Genomic DNA, 20,256 nt, shown 5'->3' with positions numbered 1-20,256 from the left:
CTTCTGAATTGCTTCCAGAAATTCCAGCCATTGCTGCTCTGCCATCATCCCTGCCAGTGTTCTTTTCCAATCAATTCTGGCCAACTCCTCTCTCATGCTACTGTAATTCTCCTTACTCCACTGTAATACTGATACATCTGATACTAACTTCTCCTTCTGAAATTTCAAGATGAATTCCATCATATTATGATAACATTCCCCTAAGGGTTCTTTTACCTTAAGCTCTCCAGTCAAATCCAGTTCATTTCGCAACACCCAATCCAGAATAACTGATCCCCTTGTGGGCTTAACCACAAGCTGCTCTCAAAGGTCATCTTATAGGCATTCTACAATTTCTCTTTCTTGAGATCCAAAATCAGCACCAACCTGGCTTTCCTAGTCTACCTGCATATTGAAATCCCATGACTATCATAAGCATTGCCTTTTTTACATGCCTTTTCTATCTCCTGTTATAACTTGTAGTCCACATCTTTGCTACTTTTTGAAGGCCTATATATACCTCCCATCAGTGTCTTTCTACCCTTGCAGTTTTTTGCTTTACCCACAAAGATTCCACATCTTCTCATCCATGTCATCTCTTTCTAATGAATTTTTATTTTTCAACAGAACCACCCACCTCCTCTGCCTCACACATCAAAGTTGCTGATGAACGCAGCAGGCCAGGCAGCATCTCTAGGAAGAGGTACAGTCGACGTTTCAGGCCGAGACCCTTCGTCAGGACTAACTGAAGGAAGAGGTTCAGTTCTTCTTTCAGTTAGTCCTGACAAAGAGTCTCGGCCTGAAACGTCGACTGTACCTCCTCCTAGAGATGCTGCCTGGCCTGCTGCGTTCACCAGCAACTTTGATGTGTGTTGCTTGAATTTCCAGCATCTGCAGAATTCCTCGTGTTTGCACCTCCTCTGCCTACCTGGCTGTCCTTTTGATACAATATGTATCCAGCTCCCAACTATAATCTACTTTCAGCCATGACTCAGTGATGCCCACAACGTCACACCTGCCACTGTCTAACTGTGCTACAAGATCATCTGCCTTATTCCATATACTGTATGCATTCAAATATAACACCTTCAGTCCTGTAGTCATCACCCTTTTTGATTTTTTCTCACTACTCTAAATACCCTTATTAATTTACTAAACAATCAGTTCCATTCATAGATCACCTAGACCAGGGGTCCCCAACCTTTCTCGCACTGCGGACTGGTTTCATATTGACAATATTCTTGCGGACCGGCTGGCCGGGGCAAGGGGGGAGTTGGTGGTAGGGTTGCCAACGAACAGGAGTAGCAGTCAAATATGTTGGATTTACCCAGAAAAAGACTACAATGACCATGAAGCCTTGCGCAGGCACCAATGCACATGTGTGTATGTGCCGATTTTTTTCTACAATTCGTTTTTGGCGATTCTGTTCGGGGGGGGTGTTAATCACGAACGCAATACAGGTGATAAGTGGCTAATACACTCAATTTCGTTTCTAAAAGGATTTATCTAACGAATTTAATATTAAACACACAGCGCATATTTTCCTCGCATGAATATAGTGATAAGTCAATTATCAGGGGAGCTTGAAGTAAGTGTTGAACGAACTTCCAGTAGACGTGGTAGAGGCAGGTTCGATATTATCATTTAAAGAAAAATTGGATAGGTATATGGACAGGAAAGGAATGGAGGGTTATGGGCTGAGTGCAGGTCAGTGGGACTAGGTGAGAGTAGCGTTCGGCACGGACTAGAAGGGCAGAGATCGCCTGTTTCCGTGCTGTAATTGTTATATGGTTATATAAGTCAATAGCATCATAACATTTTAAGTAACGATTGGATATTAAACACACAGCACATATTTTCCCCGTATGAACATATAAAATCATTGCAACACACCAATATCGCTGAATCAGTGGGAGCCCTGGGCTTGTTTTCCTGCAACAAGACAGTCCTATCGAGGGGTGATGGGAGACAGCGATACTCAAACGGGGTTCCTTATGTCCAGTCTATTCCGCAATTTAGGTTTTGTTGCATTCATTGCAGAGATATGTTGGAAATGGAAGCAACGTTTTCAGTGCTTTCGTGGCTATCTCAGGATATTTAGCTCTGATTTTGATCCAGAATGCCGGCAGAGATGTTATGTCAAACATACTTTTCAGCCCACCGTCATTTGCAAGCTCGAGGTGTTGATCTCTTTCCCGCGCTGACATGGATGACGTGTGCATTCAAGCTCAACAGTGGGCGCGACAGGGAATGAGGTACAGCTGACTCTTATCGCCAAATCATATCATTTCCTCGCGGCCTGGTAGCACATGCCTTGTGGCCCGGCACCAGTCCACAGCCCGGTGGTTGGGGACCGCTGCTTTATAGGACAGATTATCCAGGCTCAATTCCCACCACTGCCTGTAAGAAGTTTTTATGTTCTCCCCATGACCACATGGATTTCATCCAAATGCTTCAGTTTCCTTCCACTGTCTATTTGGTTGGTTAAATTGCCCCATGATTTGGCTCAGTTTAAAACGGGAGATTGCTAGGTGGCATGGCTCGAAAGGCAGGAAGGGCCTATTATTCTATGTTGTATCTCAATAAATACATAAATTTCCAACGTTTTATTTTGGTTTTCAGATGCTGGGGATATTTGACCCTGATACCGGGTGCAGCAGACCTGATAGACATTTGACAGAATTAGAGGAGACAATAATCAAAATCTGTTTACATCTTGGTGGCACAGTGGTAAAGCTGCTATCCATACTAACCTCAGATGCTGTCTATGAGTTGGGATGTCACCACATGGATTACCCCCAGGTGCTCCAGTCTCTTCCCACATCCCAATGACATGTGGATTGGTAGATTAACTGGCCATTGTAACTTGCCCCTAGTGTATTGGTTGGGAACATGGGGATAGTAAGTTACAGAGAAAACTAGTGGTGGAAATGGAACTGCTCAGTGTATTGGGATAGACTCAATGGGCTGAATGGCTTTCTGATATGTTATGAGGAAAGGTGAAAATTGGGAAAGAAGCTCCCTGTTGGAGTGGCTGCTGACAATGTGTGTTTTTCAACGTGACTTGACTTTAATCTGTATAAAAAGTCAAGTGGATTTTTGTTACTGCTTATCTTTGTCCAGAGACCTCCAGGGACTGCAGGTGCAGTGGCAGGAATTTCTATTGTATGCCCAGATCAGTAGACTTTGGAATGAAAAGGCTGCCACAGCAGCTCAATCTGGGCCAAATAAACAGAATTGAGCCTCTGTGTGTCACGGCCAGCAAACCTGACACCACATCCAAAGTTCCGAGTGGAACAAAAGATGCAAGGTTGTGTGATGTCTTCAACAACCCTGCAGATGGAGCAACACAACAGTACACCTGGTTGAAAGCATGTGGGTCAGACTATTGCAGAGGTTGTCTTTCACATCCAAATTCTCTCTGCTAAAGCTAGCATTATCATTCCAGTGTACTTCTCTGACCACCACTACCTGCTGGTTGACTGTCAGCCACAGGATGATTAGAGGGTTGGCAAAGGGATAGAGACGTTGAACTTCAAAAAGCTGACCTATGAGAGCATTGAGCAACAAAGCTCAAGAACCATGAAGCCCAATTTTGATTCTCCAATGCACTGGTGGAAAGCAACTGAGGTGATCACCAAGAAGTCCCTCAAACCCGAAGGTGTTCAGAAAATAGAAAAGAACCAGAAAGAAGTATAACAACTCCAAAAAAGGATGAATCTGCTGCTCTGTTGGTCAACAGAGATGGATTTCAAGGAACTGCAAGAGGTAAGAAGAAAGCCACATTCTTTACCCTGAGGTCCTCCATGATTCACTGATCCAGAGTCCACTCTATGGAGATAGACCTTTTCACATATCTTCTTCTAATGGTACACAGACGGAACTCTGTGATTAACAGCCTTAAGGATGAATACATCAGTAATGGCCTTGCACTCTGATATAGATGATCATAGAAGCATTAATGACCCATCCCATCCTAGACACTGTCTTTTCAATCTTCTGCCATCTGGTAGGAGATACAGAAACTTCCCAGCCAAGATAGTGAGACTGAAAATCAGCTTCTTTCCAATGGCTATTGGTGCAGCTGAAAAATGCTACACCCCGGCTTGCTGATTGCCTTTGAGTGTTATGAACTATCTAAGTTACTTGTTGCATGTAAATATGGGATTTTTAAAAAATTAAGCCATACCACATGCATTGTAAGTATCTGTTTTGCATGGACTGGAGTAGCAGAACAATCTTGTTGTCCTCAGCAATGACAATAAAGTTCTATTCTATTCTGTTCTACTCTACACTAGGCTATATGATCCAAAGGATACAGATATTCCTTGAGTTTCCTACCCTCTGGCTCAGAGGTTTGAGATAACAAACTTCAGTTAGGCCACACCTGGAATATTGTGTGCAATTCTGGCTGCCCCATTATAGGAAGGATGTGGAGGCTCAGGTGTGCAGGCAGAAGGGATTAGATGTTATTATCAACACCTAATTTATCAGAATCAGTTTTTATTTTTACTGGCATATGTCATAAAATTTCAGACAAGAGAAAATCTGCATATGCTGGAAATCCAAGCAACACACACAAAATGCTGGAGAAAATCAGGAGGCCAGGCAGCATGGCAAATAGTACAGTTGACATTTTGGGCCGAGACCCGAAGTCTAAGTATGCCTGACCTGCTAAGTTCCTCCAGCACTTTGTGTGTGCTGCTATGAAATTTGTTGTTTTAGCTCAATGGGCTGAAGGACCTGTTCCTCTATGGTAAAGCACTGCTATACTCGAAGCAGCACTCCCCATTGATGATAGTAAGAACATTGTCATCAGGTAATGTGCTCTTGGTACTGCTGTATCTGGTACAGGTGTGGCCACTGCCCATAACCAGGTGATAACAATCACCTGAGACCTTTCCTGCTTCAACTGGGGCTCAAACATGGAGAATGATCCAGTACATTAATGTAGAAACCTCCAGAGAGGGAGAAGAGTGCTGCCAACATGGCCCTCATTCTGGTGACTACATCAATCTGTCACAACATGGTACGGTTCTGTACATCCCTGCTGATGTAATGGGTGAGTCTGACTACAGCACTTCAGGACATTGTACACCACCTGAAATTACAATATTTTATTCAGAAGAACACTCTGGATCAGAAGTCAATCAGCCAGTGATGAGCACAAATCTTGTAGCTTCGAGAAAGATGCTAGATATTGTGGAGTCACTTCCCAATCAGACTACCAAGGGTGATTGGAACTGGAATTCGAATTAGTTTCTTATTGTCACACGTGCTAAGACATAATGAAAGGCTTGTCTGGGGTGCTGATCAAGTAGAATTCCACATCACCAGCACTTTCAAACAAACACCAAAGCCTTGCTGAGTTGCTGGGGGGAAAAGACCTGTCTTGGCAGATCTTACACCGTGCAGATTTTGCCCAAATTACACACTGTCCTTATGATGGTGGAACTGCGAATGCGAATGTTGCCATGTGTGCTGGAAGGATCTCAGAGGAGATGCACGAGAATTTGTGAAGGCTCATCTCCAAAGGCTGCAAAGAACAAGGCTAAGTGCTGTATGGGGACACAAGCAAAGGAATAGACAGAAGAAAACATGTCTGAAGACGGAGGGAGGTGGGGGGGGGGGCAGAACAGAGGGGACTGTGTTCCAGGATAGAGGCAGGCGGAGCAAAGGGAATTATGTCGCAGGACTGGAATGGACAGGAAGAATCACGTTACAGTGTACAGGTAGATAGAAACATTGAGAGCATTGTACTCAGAAACACTGAGAGAAATGTAATATTGTGAGCCAATGGCAGGAGCCCACAGACAGTGAACAGGATTGCAGGGGGGTAATAAACTGAAGACCAGGTGGTGTGAGATGTGACAGGTGTTTTCCCACAAGTGTGAAAGAGTGAGGGTGCCCACCAAGAACTTACATCAGCATTCAAAGCTCTCCGGTTATTTAATTAGTTTATTTCACACCTATTATAAAATCTGTGCTTGTTCTGTAGAGAAGACAGTGGCTGGATTAGGATGCTAATCACAGTTAAACCTGTGATGTGTTTGAGTGCACATTATGTGCATTACTGAGTTTGAATGAGTCCTTTCCATGGAATAATTGCTGCTGATTTGGGATCAAGTGTTAAGGTAAGGACTGATGGGGTTACACAGTAAATATTTTCCACCGAACTGTCATCGGCACTGGGAAAGGCTAGATGTTCTTTGTGTGTCTTTTCTGGCCATATTGGATGGGCTAGTGATATAAGGCAGCAGATTACATAAGCATATTCCTAGCATGTTTCGTGTTACCGCACCTGATTCTGGTGAACTTTCAAACAGACTTTCAATCCTCATCATCCCTGCAGCCACTCCTGCTCCCATGCTGAATCTCCATGCAAGTTGCTCAGGCGTACTCCAAACAAGCATGGTCCATTGCATAATGTGACAGCTTCTCTACTTCCAAACTGAATGAATCCAGACCTCCAAATACCTTTGACTGACTGTTGAACAGTCATCAGATATTAACTCTGTTAATATCCTTCCATCTGTATTATATATAGAATTTTTTGAGATGACAACCAATGTATCCACTATTCAGTAACTACTTCCTTAATGTTTGAAATGCAGATTATCAGGCCCTGGAAATGATTCGTTTTCATCCTATAAACTTTCTCCAGCACTATTATTTCACCAATACTAATCTTGTTAATTTCTCCTTTTCCTTAAACTCGATTCCATACCATGTTTGAGAAGTTATTTGTTTCACCTCCATGACGTAGGAAATTTTAATGCCGTTACATATCCAGCAGACATGTTTGTCCCGGTGCAGTTGAGCATCTAATTACCAAATGGATATCCAGTTCTTAATCCCAGTTCCTTGCTTTGCCAACTCCATGGGATCCAATTCCACTGTAAGGCCACCTATTCTACAGAGCTGTAGTTCACAGAATGACTCACCTCCTTCATGTAGCATACTGTCTATAAGCCATGAACAGGGCATTACCTTTGCACTGGTTCTTGCACTTATTGCGTAGATCTGCCTCACTGGTCTTCCACACATCTCCTTACATACAATTGTAATGTTCAACAACCAATAAAGACTTTGTTAAAGAAAATTAATTCCCATTTTCAGGGCTTCACATGTAACTGCTGTCCCAATTCTATCGGACTCCAACACCTCAATCAGTCACTGTGTAATAAAACCTCTGGATATCCTGGTCAGTGGGCATTAAGTTCCCTCACTGCTTCACTCCTTTCGAGCATCATTCTCACTACATCTATACTGACCTCTTTCTCTATCTTACGTATTTAAATGCCTCTTAAACGTGGCGATTATGACTATCTACCCTAGTTATGCCTTTCATAATCTTAGACAGAGTTACCACAGATCACTCAGCTCTTGTATTGAACTGTGTTACAAAGGACATCATCGCAGAGTATGATGCCTCATTATGACAGAAAATGGACACACATCCTCGGATTGGTTGACATTTCTTTATGGTGTACAGAAGATATTCTTTCTACAAGCCACTGGTACATAACAGTCTTACATTAAATATGTTGCCAAGAAAGCTCCCTTGGTTTCTAGAACTTTCCACAAGCCTCGGGATTCCCTGTCACTAGAACACTGAGAGATGTCAGGATACACAGGTGGGGAAAGGGGGAGATGTTTCTCTTCACATTTAAAAAGTTTATCAAGGACACAGTGTCACGTGAACATCAACAATTACTAAAACAGTGGGCTACTGAACAGTGATTGGGGTTCACAAAGTGAGATGAACTGTGGGCTGTGCAGTAATTTTCATTATCTCAGACATACTAATATGTCTGTTTTCTTGAGCTGCAATAGGTCCTCCCTTCAACATGAAATGCCCTTTTATGGGGTTGGCTGCCTAGGGAACATCCAGGTAGTCTATCCATCCCCCACTCCTGCGCTACAAAGGCAGCAAATGGACCAAGGAAAGCTCATGGGGAGCTGAATGGTCAATCTGTATGGAGCTGATCACTGCGTCCATACCCTGCCTTGTGTATGGGGGTGGACGGGTGGACTGGGTTACAAAGGTGGGAGGGTAGGGGTTGTAGATGGGTGAGAATAGTGAGCTGGGGAGGGGAAAGGTGAGGTGCAAGGGGATGTGTCTGGGTGGAGAAGGGTTGTCGGACAAGTGGGGTGGTGTTGAGGAAAGGACGGGTTGGGGAGGAACTGATTGGAGAGGAGAAGCTTTGGGTGTAGAGGAGAGGTGGGAAGCTATGAAATTGGTTGGGGAGGAGAGGGCTTGGATGGGAGGAGGTAAGATGGGAGCAATTGAGGTGGAAGCGGGTTGAGGAAGTGGAAGAGTTGAAGAGGTGGGAAAGGAAGAAAAGAAGACAACAGATGAGCCGGGGTGGTGTTGAAGAGAAGAGGGAAGGAGATGGGGAAGTGGGAAGGGCTGGTCACTGATCAAAGGGAAGGGTTAGGAGGAAGACTTCAGCAGGTGGGAATCTTGAAGTCCTCTTGATGTTCCCTTTTCCCTTAGGATCTGACATTCAGATCTTCAGAACAAGACCCTGCCATCTCCTGGGATAATTTTCCTCCCTGTCTCCACCATCCACGTTGCTTCACATCCAAGTTGATGGTTCCAGAGACTGCCCCCCACCCCCTCATATGAGGGCTATTTTCCTGCTCCCACAACAGTCTTGTTCTTCCCAGCAGTCACGGGAGTACTGTCCAGATCTTCCACAAGCTCTACACACCCTATCTGTGCATATTGGTCCAAAGCAAACGGCCGCTTCAGCAAGCATCTGGTCAGCACATGCTTCATGCCTCATTAGAGCAAACCCTTGGGACTACTTCTTCCAATGTACTTAAGAATCCAGAACTTGCACTGGTCTTAAGGTGCAGTATATACTTCACCCCTTTTCCTCCAGAAATTGCATGGTCTTAGGGCGAGGGTGGGACCTGCAGTATATCCTTCACCCGCTTTCCTCCCTACTAGCGTGACTGTGTAATTCAGCAATCAGACTCTGACCTGCAACCATGGGTGATGGAGGGTTCTTTTAACTTGTTGCATTACTGGGCCCTGCTTATTCAGGCATTAACACCATCTCCATAAATGGTGCACAATATACTGCATATTCAGAGCCTACTTTAGGAACATATACACAGCATACGATGATGAAACTTTTGGCCTTACTGTGCATCATAGCAAAATCCAACTTGATACCACAGATAGTGTCCACAGGAGCAGGGGCAGAGAAGGAGAAATGGGGCAGAGGGAAGGGATCTTCAGTTCATACATTATCACAGCCTTTTTCACAGTCAAGTAATCAGCACTTCCAAAAAAAAACACACATCCTCAAACTGTTGATATTTACAATGCAATTCTTCTTGGGTGGGAAGGGGAGGGGGTGAACTTTCCACCTGACAACTGTTCAGACAGTTTTGGCTAATCCTTACCAAACGTGGCCCCCCCAAAAAAAACCTCAAAATTAGAATCTTTCTTCAAATGATTTTTACAAACAAAAAATTAATATCAATTTCATAACTTAAGTGCACTGAGTGCATAATTAAATAGTAAAAGCTGTAGAATTAAAGTCACCTTTGTAAAATCATAACTTTCAACTTGTGCTAACAAAGTTCTATTTTGTATTATCCAGGCCTGGTCCTGTATCTTGCTTGATGCAGCCTTTTCTTGGATGGAGTCTCTTTCTCCCCATCACTTTCACTCCCCTCTGGTTGTAGGCCTTAAATCAACCTCGCACCTTCTTCTGTCCAGTGTTAAAGTCCACAGAAAGATCAGTTTCTGGTGCACTTGGAGGATGGCGTGTGAGGATTGGACGGGTGTTGAGGAGGGGAGTGGCAAGTGGGGTAAGGAGTGAGTCTTCTGTGCGAGTCACTGGAATTTCTGCAGCTGCACTGACCAAGTCTGAATCTTTAATTCCATAAATAACTGGATTTCTGCAATTCAGGTCTTCAAGACATTCCTGGCCAGAGGGATGAGGAGGAAAAGAGAAGGTTCACATGACTACTGAACTGCAGGCTTGTCTTGACGGGACACCAAAGCCCTGAAGGTCTTGTATTTGGAATATCCAACACATCAGTAGCTCAAAGTGTCACACAGGCAGAGTCGAAACAAATCAACCTCCCCCCGCCCCATGGCTGGCGCTATAAGAAGTGGGGGGTTGGCGGAGGGGAGTTAAACAAGTACCTCAGCCAGTTGGTGGCAAGCTCCTGGCTTTATCCATTACCTTAAGTAGTTTTAGGGAGAGTTGTGAATAGCATTAGTCTGAATGAGTGTGCCTGAGGCTGCTCACTCCACTCCCAACACGGCCAACTTCAGGAGGTGAAATAGGAGTTTTGCATGGAGTACAGGCGGTCTATAGGGTTTCCTATCCTAGCCTGCATGGAGTTTGCCTCGGTGGTTGCTAGAAGACAGTCTCCTAAACTGTTGAGTGAAGTGTCGCTATCCATGTCATGGAACAGGGTTTCACTGCCTGCAGAGGGAAGAAAAGGAAATAAACACATCAGCCCCATCTGTCTCTGGGCCTCAGCAGATCTGGACAGCCAACAATCAGACAAGGCCACTTGGCCAGTCACCACCCTCTGTCCACAACCCATTCACAACAGAGAGATAATCTACACTCTTGCCCCAAACCTTCTCGAACCAAAGATCTCTGAAGTCTCTTGGAAGCCCAGTTAGAATTCTAAAGGTGAAAGGGCAGCAGGTGATATAGGCCCAGCAATGGACTTCCAACAGTCCTGAGGTAGGGAGCAGATCAGTGGGGTTGGCTGAGGGATAACCATTGGCCAGGGTTCTGAAGAAACCTCCTCTGCTCCTCTCCAACGGAGTGCAGTGAGATATTTTTCTGCTTCAGAAGAAACAATTAAAGCTTCATCCAATAAATAGCACATTTAATAATATAATAGTATAATATAGGTCTAGATGTGGTTTTCTTATTTTACAACTTGGACCATCTCAACCTAAGGCCTCCTGATCCGGAGGCAACTATCCTAAGTCCCAGTTGGTGTGTCCTTCTCAGGATGTCCAAAGTGTAGCACAACCGATTATCTCAGTGAACAAAGTCACTGTTACAAAGGTAAATGTAGTGACTGAGGTAACTAGTTGGTCTTGGTAGGGAAATAAATATCAGCCAGTTCCAGGGAGAATTCCTTTGTCACAAGAGACCACTCACACGTGCCTGTCTAAACCTTTGATCAATGCCAGCAGTGAGAACTCCCTCTATTATGCTGTGGGGACACTGGAATGAATGACATGTCATACTTTCCTTTGTGCTCTTACTACCATCACTTGTAGTAAACGGTGATATAGTCACTACGTTTAAGGGGTGTTGGGACAGGCACTTGAATAGTCAAAGTGCAGAAGGATATGGTGCTAATGTGTGCAGATGGGATTAGTGTAGACGGGCAAAGAGATTGACATGGATACTGTGGGCAAAAGGCTCGATCCTCTGCTGTATGGCTTTATAATTCTCTGTGACAAGTGGATATAATCTAATCGCTCCTACACAGATAAGGAGTGATCATGAATTTGGTGGAAGACCCAATACTTAAAAACACAGCATCCAACACAAAGGACCCTCATCATCTGGGACAAGCCTATTTTTGTTACTACCATGGGGGAGGCCACACAGGAGTTTGAAGACCCACATTCAAAGGACAGCTTCTTCTCTTTCATCATCAGAAAGGGTAGCTCCATGAACCCATGAACACTTTATCTGACTATTTAAATGTTGCCTGATCTGCTTAGTTCCTCCAGCATTTTGCATATGTTTCCATAAACACAACCTCATTATTCCTTTTCTTTGCTCTATGTATTTATTTTATAATTTATAGTAAAATATGTCTTTGCACTGGACTGGTACTGCAAAACAAAATGAGACTGATAATGAACCTGATCTGGTTCTGGCTCTAATGCACTGGTATTTGAGCTAATGCAGTCTATTTTCTTTTGGGTGTTGGCAGGGAGACTGGCATAACCATCACCCGCCCACCCAAGGTACATTGTGCTCACTCCCATCTCAGACTCACCCTTCCATGAGAATTGGCCCAGGTTCAGAGGTGGCTCTACCAACTGAGAATCACTGTTTTAAGGTGACCCTGATAGCACAGGACTGGTGCTTTGAAGTTTGTGCATCTGTTATGTCTTTGGAAACAATATAGTTCCCTCATTCACTCCAAAGCAACTCCCCTTCAGTGTTTGGGACCCTGGCGTGCTCTAACAGAACTTTCAGGATGGGTCTGCTGTAGATCAGTTGTGCTCTTCAAACACCAGTTCACCTGCAAGTCACCCTCCATGAATGGATTTTGATTAGTGCTATGAGTGCTAGTCAGAGTCGATGTTGGCTGAAACTTGCACTGCATTATGAGTGGTGTTGCCCTCCATGCCCATGAGGTGCCCCTGTTCATTTCACGCCTCACATAATTTCACCTAGAAACCATCGCCTATGCTATTCACTTCAGGTCAATTCAATTTGGTTGGCAGTGTGTCGAAACAAACAGTTCTGTATCATTCAGTGCCATGGCTCTCATATTTGACAATAACAGGCTACACTCTCCCTGCAGTCACTCTCAGCCAGCTGTACTATGTGGATCATGCACCAGGCCTCAGAAAGAGGAGCACAAATTGGATTGATCTTTCTCACAGCCAACACAGGCATAAAGGGCACATTAGCCTCCTTCTGTGGGACATGATGAGCTGTTTGGCCTCCTTCTGTGGGATTCCAATCTCTGGCCAACTGCATTCTCTGGAGGAAAGCTCTGAATACACTGCCCTGTGCTTTATTTTATTGGGACTTAACATTGCCTGCAAGGCCAGAATTTATTGCCCAGCCCTGATCAACACTTGAGAAGGTGTAGGTAAACCACCTTTCTGAGCAGCCACAGTTCTTCTGTGAGGGTTCTCTCAGTGCTGCTAGGGAGAGACTTTCAATGGTTAAACTCAGTGACAATGAAGGGCCAGCAGTAACTTTCCAAGCCAGGATAGTGTGACTTGGAGGGGCACCTACAGATGGTGTAGGTGATTTAATCTCTTCTTCCTGTCAGTTTGAACCAGTCTAGCCATTAACAACTCATTAACAAGGCGTTTTCACCCTCTGCCTGCTGCCTTGGTTCTCCTTGGTGTAAGGTCACAAGTTTGGGAACTTGGGGCCCATTTGACAAGATTACAAGATGCAAGGAATAAGATCAGCTGCCCTTTCCCTACTCCTACTTTACAGTCGACCTCCTGGGACATTTTATGTAATGGATAACGGAGAAAAACGCTGTCACCATAAGGGTGCATGTGGTCTCCTGGCATCTGAGGAGGAGTGAGGCCTTGTCGAAAAGGATCAGTGTTATATCCATTCTGTTCAATAGCCAGGAGCTGCTGTGGAGGCAAGGTTGTGTAGGGATTCATCATCGTCTCCATCCCAGGGTTAGAGGAGGTGTTCGCTGGGACTGTACAAGAAAGAAGAGATAAAAGAAAGTGAATGCCACAGAAGAACAAATCCCACCCAGTTCCGCACTTACATGAAGGAGGTTATGCTAAACATTTCTGACTCACTGGTTAGGTTGGAGTTGGAGATGTTCAAGAGAGGCTTGATCACAATGGCACCAGATTTGAGGGTCAAATTATAGTGGGGTTTTCTCTCTATAGCATGGAAGTCATTTCTGGAAAGTTTTAAACAAGTGTTTAAAGTATTCAAATTGGGATAAAGTTCTTCCTGCTCACGGGGTGAGGGACAAAGCAGAGGACACAGATTCAATGTTATCTAAAGAACCATAGAAGAGTACAGCACAGAAGCAGGGAATGCCAACCATCATATCTCTGAAAGAGCTATCCAATTAGTTCATCCCTAAAACTTTCCCTGAGAACTAGCTTCCTTCAAAGATTTAGTTCCTGATAAAATATCAAATCTGCTACCTCCCACCAATGCAAACAATGCTTCCCAGACCAAAACAAGCGGCCTGGTATATTTTTATAATTCGATCAAAAAAAGACTAACAAAATCTAGGAGAAATGCAAGAAAAGAAAACAGAACTAAAGCATATATTTATGAAGCCAAAAGTGGCATAAGGATCACTCTAAAACAGTCATTGTCTTCCTGGTGTGTAATTGATTTCACCTCCACATCCTTCCCACCAAGATTTATCATTTGGCATTGCTGCAGGATTAATCCGACTTCCTGAGTACCCAACCATTTGTTGTTTTGTCCTTGTCACTTCATGCGGCTCTGACTTAGTCACTGAATGTTTGAATTTGTGACTTACATGACCACATCAATGCCACTGGAAAGAGGAATGACCCCTTACCCATCCCTGGAAGTGGTGACACCGAGACAACCAAGCACAGACTTCCCGTGCCCCACCATTCAACCCCAGTCCAGAACCAAGCCTTGCATCTCACTTTCTCTTCCAGCTCAGGCAACACATCCTCCCTGCAAGACTTAGCTCACCCCAGATAACAGACCCCTGGAGACCCTCAACCCTGAATCCCAATCTCAGACCCACCTCCCCAAGATCCCTACCAGAACTCCCCTCCCTCAAACAGTCAAACCTTGACACCCCACTACCATCCTACAACTCTCAGTTTCCTTGTCTGTAAGAAAGGTACATACAATGCTGGCATTCATCTTGAAAAGATTAATATATAAAAGCAAGGAAGTAATGCTGAGACCTTATAAGGCATTAGTCAGACCAGATGTGGAAATATTATGAGCAGTTTAGGGCCCCATATCTAAGAAAAGATGTGCTGACATTGGAGAGAGACCAGAGGAGGTTTACAAGAATGATCCTGGAATTGAAAGGTTTAACATATAAGGCTCTGAGTCTGGATTCGCTGGAGTTTAGAAGAATTAGTGGGATCTCATTGAAACTACCGAATATTGAAAGGCTTAGAAAGACGTGGAGAGGATGTTTCATATAGTGGGAGAGTCTAGGATGAGAGGGCACTGCCTCAAAATACAAGAACATCCCTTTGGAACAGAGATAAGTAGGAACTTCTTTAGCTGGAGGGTCTTGAATCTATGGAACTTATTGCCACAGATGGTTGTAGAAGCTTTGTATATTTAAAACAAAGCTTGATAGGTTCTTAATTAATAAGGACATCAAAGGGGAGAAGACAGGAGAATGGGGCTGAAAATAAAAATAAATCAGCCATGACTGAATGGCAGAGCAGACTCGTAGGGCTGAAAGACATAATTCTGCTCCTATGTCTTAAAGACTTATGGACACTGCACTTTCAGTTCCTTTTCCCAGATTCCACACCCCAGACCTCTGTTCCCTAATTCTTCTCCCTGACACATCTCAATCCCGGACACCTGAAAAACCAAATTCACCCCACTCTTTACAGAGCATGGCATTGTAACTTCAAACCCCAAATCCACCCGATTCTTTACAGAGTATGGCAGAGTAACCTCAAACCTCAAATCCACCCGAATCTTTACAGAGCAGGGCATTGTACCCTCAAACCCCAAATTCACTCAACTCTTTACAGAGCATGGCATGGTATTACAACAGGGATGAAACAGGCAGGTGACAGGGTGGAAAGCCAGGGGAAGGTTGGTGCAATCAGTCACAGCAGACCTTGCAGACAGATAGCGAGGAGGAAGAGAATTCAGCAGCAGTTGGCATTGAGACATGATAGAGTGAATGCACAGGCAGGAACTTACTGGAGTTGCAGGAGACGTGGAAGAAAAGGGCAGATTAAAAATCGGGTGGTGGGTTACAATTGTGCGGATGAGTAAATAGTTACAGTGTGAAGGTCTGTGATGGATTACAATTCAAGTCTGCAAGTCATGGTGCAGAATTTCAAATCCAAATGTTGACTATTTCTTTCATCCCTCAGATACTGCATGACCTGTCGTGTCCTTCATTGTTTGTTCCAGGTTCACCAGAGTAGTGGATGTAGGTGGTGGGGTGGTAGATTGCAGTGGTAGGTTACAGTGGTGATTAAAATGGTGGGGGTGAGAGGTGATCACAGTGATGGGGGTGAGAGATGATTACAGTGGTGGGGGTGAGAGGTGATTACAGTGGTGGGTCACAGTAGTGATCACAGTGGTGGGGGTGAGTGGAGATGGAAAGCATGCTGCTCAGAGCAGAGCCGATAACTGGATGATTGGGATGGAGTGCTAGTACTGGAGAAGAGCAATTTGAGAATGAACCTATGGTCACAAGCCATTTAGGAAGGGTTCTGAGTAAAGGGGGTGGCGAGGAATTTGGGTAACGAGGAGATGGGATGGGGAGATGAGCTGATCAGCAACAGAGCAGATCTTAGTGATCACAACTCAACACCACAAGTCTCATTCCTCACACATTTACCTTTCTGTCATCAGCAATATCCTGCTGTGCCCATCCCAGCTTACGTCTGCCCACCCCTGCCCTGCTCTCTGGTGATTTCTCTAGAACAATGCCTGTGAAATTCTTCTGCCAGCACTATCTCAGCAGGTAGCTTCTGGATTGGATAGGCTCTGAGACTGGCTGCTTGTGACTGGGTCTGAGGCAGTGATACAGGAGCGATGGGATGGTCAGTCTCATCCTATCCTAACCTGTGTTGAGTCGTTGCGTGTTCTGCTGGTCTTGCTGCTGTTGCTGCTGTCGGCGCGCCAACTTCTTCATCTGCAGGGGGCAGGAGCAAGAGAGTCAGTTACTCATCACAGTGAAACCTGAGCTCACTTGCCTCCATGCACAGTGTGGGCTCCCTCCCCTCCTCACAGTCTGGGCTCAGTGAGATCAAATACAAACTAGAACGTCCTGGATAGCCAGCAGCCTAATGGTACGAACACTGGATTTCCAAATTTCAGTGGAATCACTCACCCAGGTTTTCTTCCCCACCCCAAATTTCTTTCTCCCTTTTCTTTTCTATTTCATCCCTCTCTCATTACCCCTCCACCTAGTTCCATATGTCTTTCATTCCTTTCTTATCTGGTCCATCTATCACCTACCAACCTCTGTCTCCACCCTTCCCTCATCTAGTTTCATTTGCCTAATCCTTTTCTCCCCCCTGCCCTCCCTATCTGATTCCACCTATCCCTTGCCAGCCCTGTATCACCCCTCCTTCTCATTTCTATATACTAGCTGTCTTTTTTTTACGCTCTTAATCCTGATGATGGATCTCCACTCAAAACATTGACTACAGTTGCTGCCTGACCTGCTGAGTTCCTCCAGGGGTTTGTTTTTTATTTCCAGATTCCAGCATCTGCAGTCTCTTGTGTCTCAATGGGATAAAGTCATTCCATACCCAGGGATAAGGATCCTTGTATCACCAGCAAAATCTCAGTCCACTCACTTCACCCAACACAACACAGAGCCTTCTCCATCACTGGCACCACACTGTGTATCACTCAACGTAGGATTATTCTTTCTCTACAGTTTTGGTTAGTTCTGTAAGATAAAGCGTGTTGGTTGGAGGAGGGTGTGCTTTTGAAGGAGGGAGTCACTTTGCCTTGACTTGGGTGAGGTCACATCCTTCATCCACCCATTCCGGGGATCCACAGAGAATGTTGACTCTTGTACTTAATTTCTGGGTGTATGTCTTACCCATTTCATCGAACCTTCTTTACCAACCCATGTTCTTCAAACTTGAGGCATTGGAAAAAGCTGTATGGAAACCTAGTAGCAACGCTGGTTTCTTATGGTATTTACTCTGCAGGCCAGGCCTTTACGGTGTGACGAAACATCTGGCCAGTAGATGTGCTTGCTGGACATTCAAATCAGTGTAATGTTGACCAGTTGTGCAGTGCCTGCAAGAAGTATTCACCTCCCTCCCACCCCCGCACTTGGAAGTTTTCATGTTTTATTGTTATACAACATTTAAATCCACTGTGATTCATTTGGCTTTTTGACACAGATCAACAGAAAATATTCTTTCGTGTCAAAGTGAAAACTAAGTTCTACAAATCGGTCTAAATTTATTACAATTACTAAACACAAAATATTGATCGCATAATTACTCACCCCTTAAAGTCAGTATTTAGAGAATGCATCTTTAGCAGCAATTACAGCCCTGAGTCTGTGTGGATAGGTCTCTATCAGCTTTGCACATCTAGACACTACAATTTTTTCCCATTCCTCTTTACAAAACAGTTCAAGCTCTGTCAGATTGCATTGGGATCGTGTGAGAACAGCCCTTTTCAAGTCCAGCCACAAAGTCCCAATTGGACTGAGGTCTGGACTCTGACTTGGCCACTCCAGGACATTAACTGTGTAGCTTTGACTTTATATTTGGGGTCATTGTGTCAGGTTCAGATATGGCCCAAGTGCGGAGTGAGAGACACTGAAGCGGGTCGATAGTTCACAGATTTTAATGCGAACAGTGTTAAGGGGAAAAGAAAACAATAAACGCTAGGCTGAACAGAGCCATTAACTAAAACTCTCAAATGGAAAATGAAGCCTACAGTGCAGCTGAAAAGAACAACTAAGAATAAAACAAATACCACTCGTCTTCAGAGTCAGTTGACTCGACAGTCTAATTTCTCAGGCAAGGCAGAATACAAGCAGGCAGCAAAGTGTTGCTGTGCTGTGTCCAAGTCTCGACAAGCACTACGACAACAAGTATGGAGTTAAATACTATCACAATTAAATAATAATTAACTGATACGTACGTATTCACAAGCACAATTGCCGAATCTACTGCGCTGCCAAATTCGTGGTTGTGAAACATTGTCTTGCTGGAAAACAAATCTTCTCCCAAGTTGTAGTTCTCTTTCAGACTGTATCAGGTTTTCCGCCAGGATTTTCCTGTACTTTACCGCATTCATTTTACCCTCTACCTTCACAGCTTTCCAGCGCCTGCTGCAGTGAAGCATCTCCACAGCATGATGCAGCCACCACCATGCTTCACGGTAGGGATGATGTGCTTTTGATGGTGTGCGGTGTTCGGCTAATGTTAAACATAGCATTTAGTCTGATGGCCAAAAAGCTCAATTTTGGTTTCATCAGAGCATAGAACCTTCTTCCAGCTGATTTCAGAGTCTCCACATGCATTTTAACAAGCTCTAGCTGAGATTTTATGTGAGTTTTTTTCAAAAGTGGCTTTCTCTTTGTCACTCTTCCACAAAGCTGCAACTGATGAAACACTCAGGCAACAGTTATTGTGAGCGCAGTCTCACTTGTCCTACGTTGTCATAGGTCTCTTCGTCGCCTCCCTCACTAGTCCCCGTGGTCACTCAGTTTTTGAGGACTGCCTGTTCTAAGCAGATTTACAGCTGTGCCATATTCTTTCTTTCTTGATTGACTTAACCGTACTCCAAGGGATATTCAGTGACTTGGAAATTTTCTTGCATCCATCTTCCGATCTGTGCTTTTCAATAACCATTTTGCATAGTTGCTTGGAGTGTTCTTTTGTCTCCATAGTGTAGTTTTTGTCAGGACACCAGCAGTTGGACCTTCCAGATACAGGTGTATTTTTACTACAATCAGTTGAAACACCTTGACTGCACACAGTGATCTCCATTTAATTGATCATGTGACCTCTAAAAGCAATTGACTGCACCAGTGATAATTTAGTGTATCGTATTAAGTGGGGGGAGTGGATACTTATGCAATCAATTATTTTGAGTTTTATATTTGAAATTAATTTAGACCACTTTGTAGAGATCTGTTTTCACTTTGACATGAAAGAGTCTTTTTCTATTGATCAGTCAAAACAAGCCAAATTAAATCCACTGTGTTTCAATACCGTAAAACAATAAAACATGAAAACTTCCAAGGGGGTTAAATACTTTATATAGGCACTGTAACTCAACAATTGTGCCAATTGTGTAGGGCAGTGAGCCAGGTGCCATAAATTCCTCCACCACACCCTCTCCACCAGAGGTGCCACTTCTGGCTGGGTACATCCACAACTTGTCAACCTATTAATGCTGCCAATATAGCACCAAAATACACCTACCCCAAAAAAATTGAAAAAAAAGTTTTATGGTAATTTCTTGTACTTCCAGACATACTGAACAACATATTAAAAGTTGGACAGAAACGGAGCACGGCAAAGTAAAAAAATCTGATGTTTAAAAAAATGGCCGCCAATGAAAAGAATCGGACCCATACCTGTCTTATTTTACTATATTTCACTGCTTCTAACAACGGTAGTGCCATAATTGTGGTAATAAAATGTGAATGGGAATACCCACAGGGTGTGTTTTATCGCCAGAACTATGAACTATTATTTCATGACGTCATGATGTGTTCATAGTATTTTAATGGTTATTGTCACTGTTAATCCAAATGTCTTATTGTTTTAATCAATGTAGGTTTCCTTACTAATGTTCTCTCTGACTTTGACTCCATATTTGAGGATGAACTGGCAGGGACCTCCAA

General features: G+C 44.0%; 1 protein-coding gene across 1 annotated transcript in view; it reads right to left on the bottom strand.

Moving 5' to 3' along the window:
- Positions 1-10,278: 10,278 nt before the first annotated feature.
- The window catches only part of LOC140206242 (LIM homeobox transcription factor 1-alpha-like), a 335,794-nt gene continuing 325,816 nt past the window's right edge, over positions 10,279-20,256 (bottom strand). The window contains exons 9-11 of the mRNA XM_072274561.1: positions 16,488-16,557; positions 13,231-13,398; positions 10,279-10,436 (exon numbers count right to left, since the gene is read on the bottom strand). Coding sequence (XP_072130662.1) covers positions 10,279-10,436; positions 13,231-13,398; positions 16,488-16,557 — 396 coding nt within the window. The remainder of the gene's footprint in view (positions 10,437-13,230; positions 13,399-16,487; positions 16,558-20,256) is intronic.

The sequence above is a fragment of the Mobula birostris genome, chromosome 12 (assembly GCF_030028105.1).
Source record: "Mobula birostris isolate sMobBir1 chromosome 12, sMobBir1.hap1, whole genome shotgun sequence".
Lineage (NCBI taxonomy): Eukaryota > Metazoa > Chordata > Chondrichthyes > Myliobatiformes > Myliobatidae > Mobula > Mobula birostris.
This window is presented reverse-complemented; position numbering and strand designations above follow the sequence as displayed.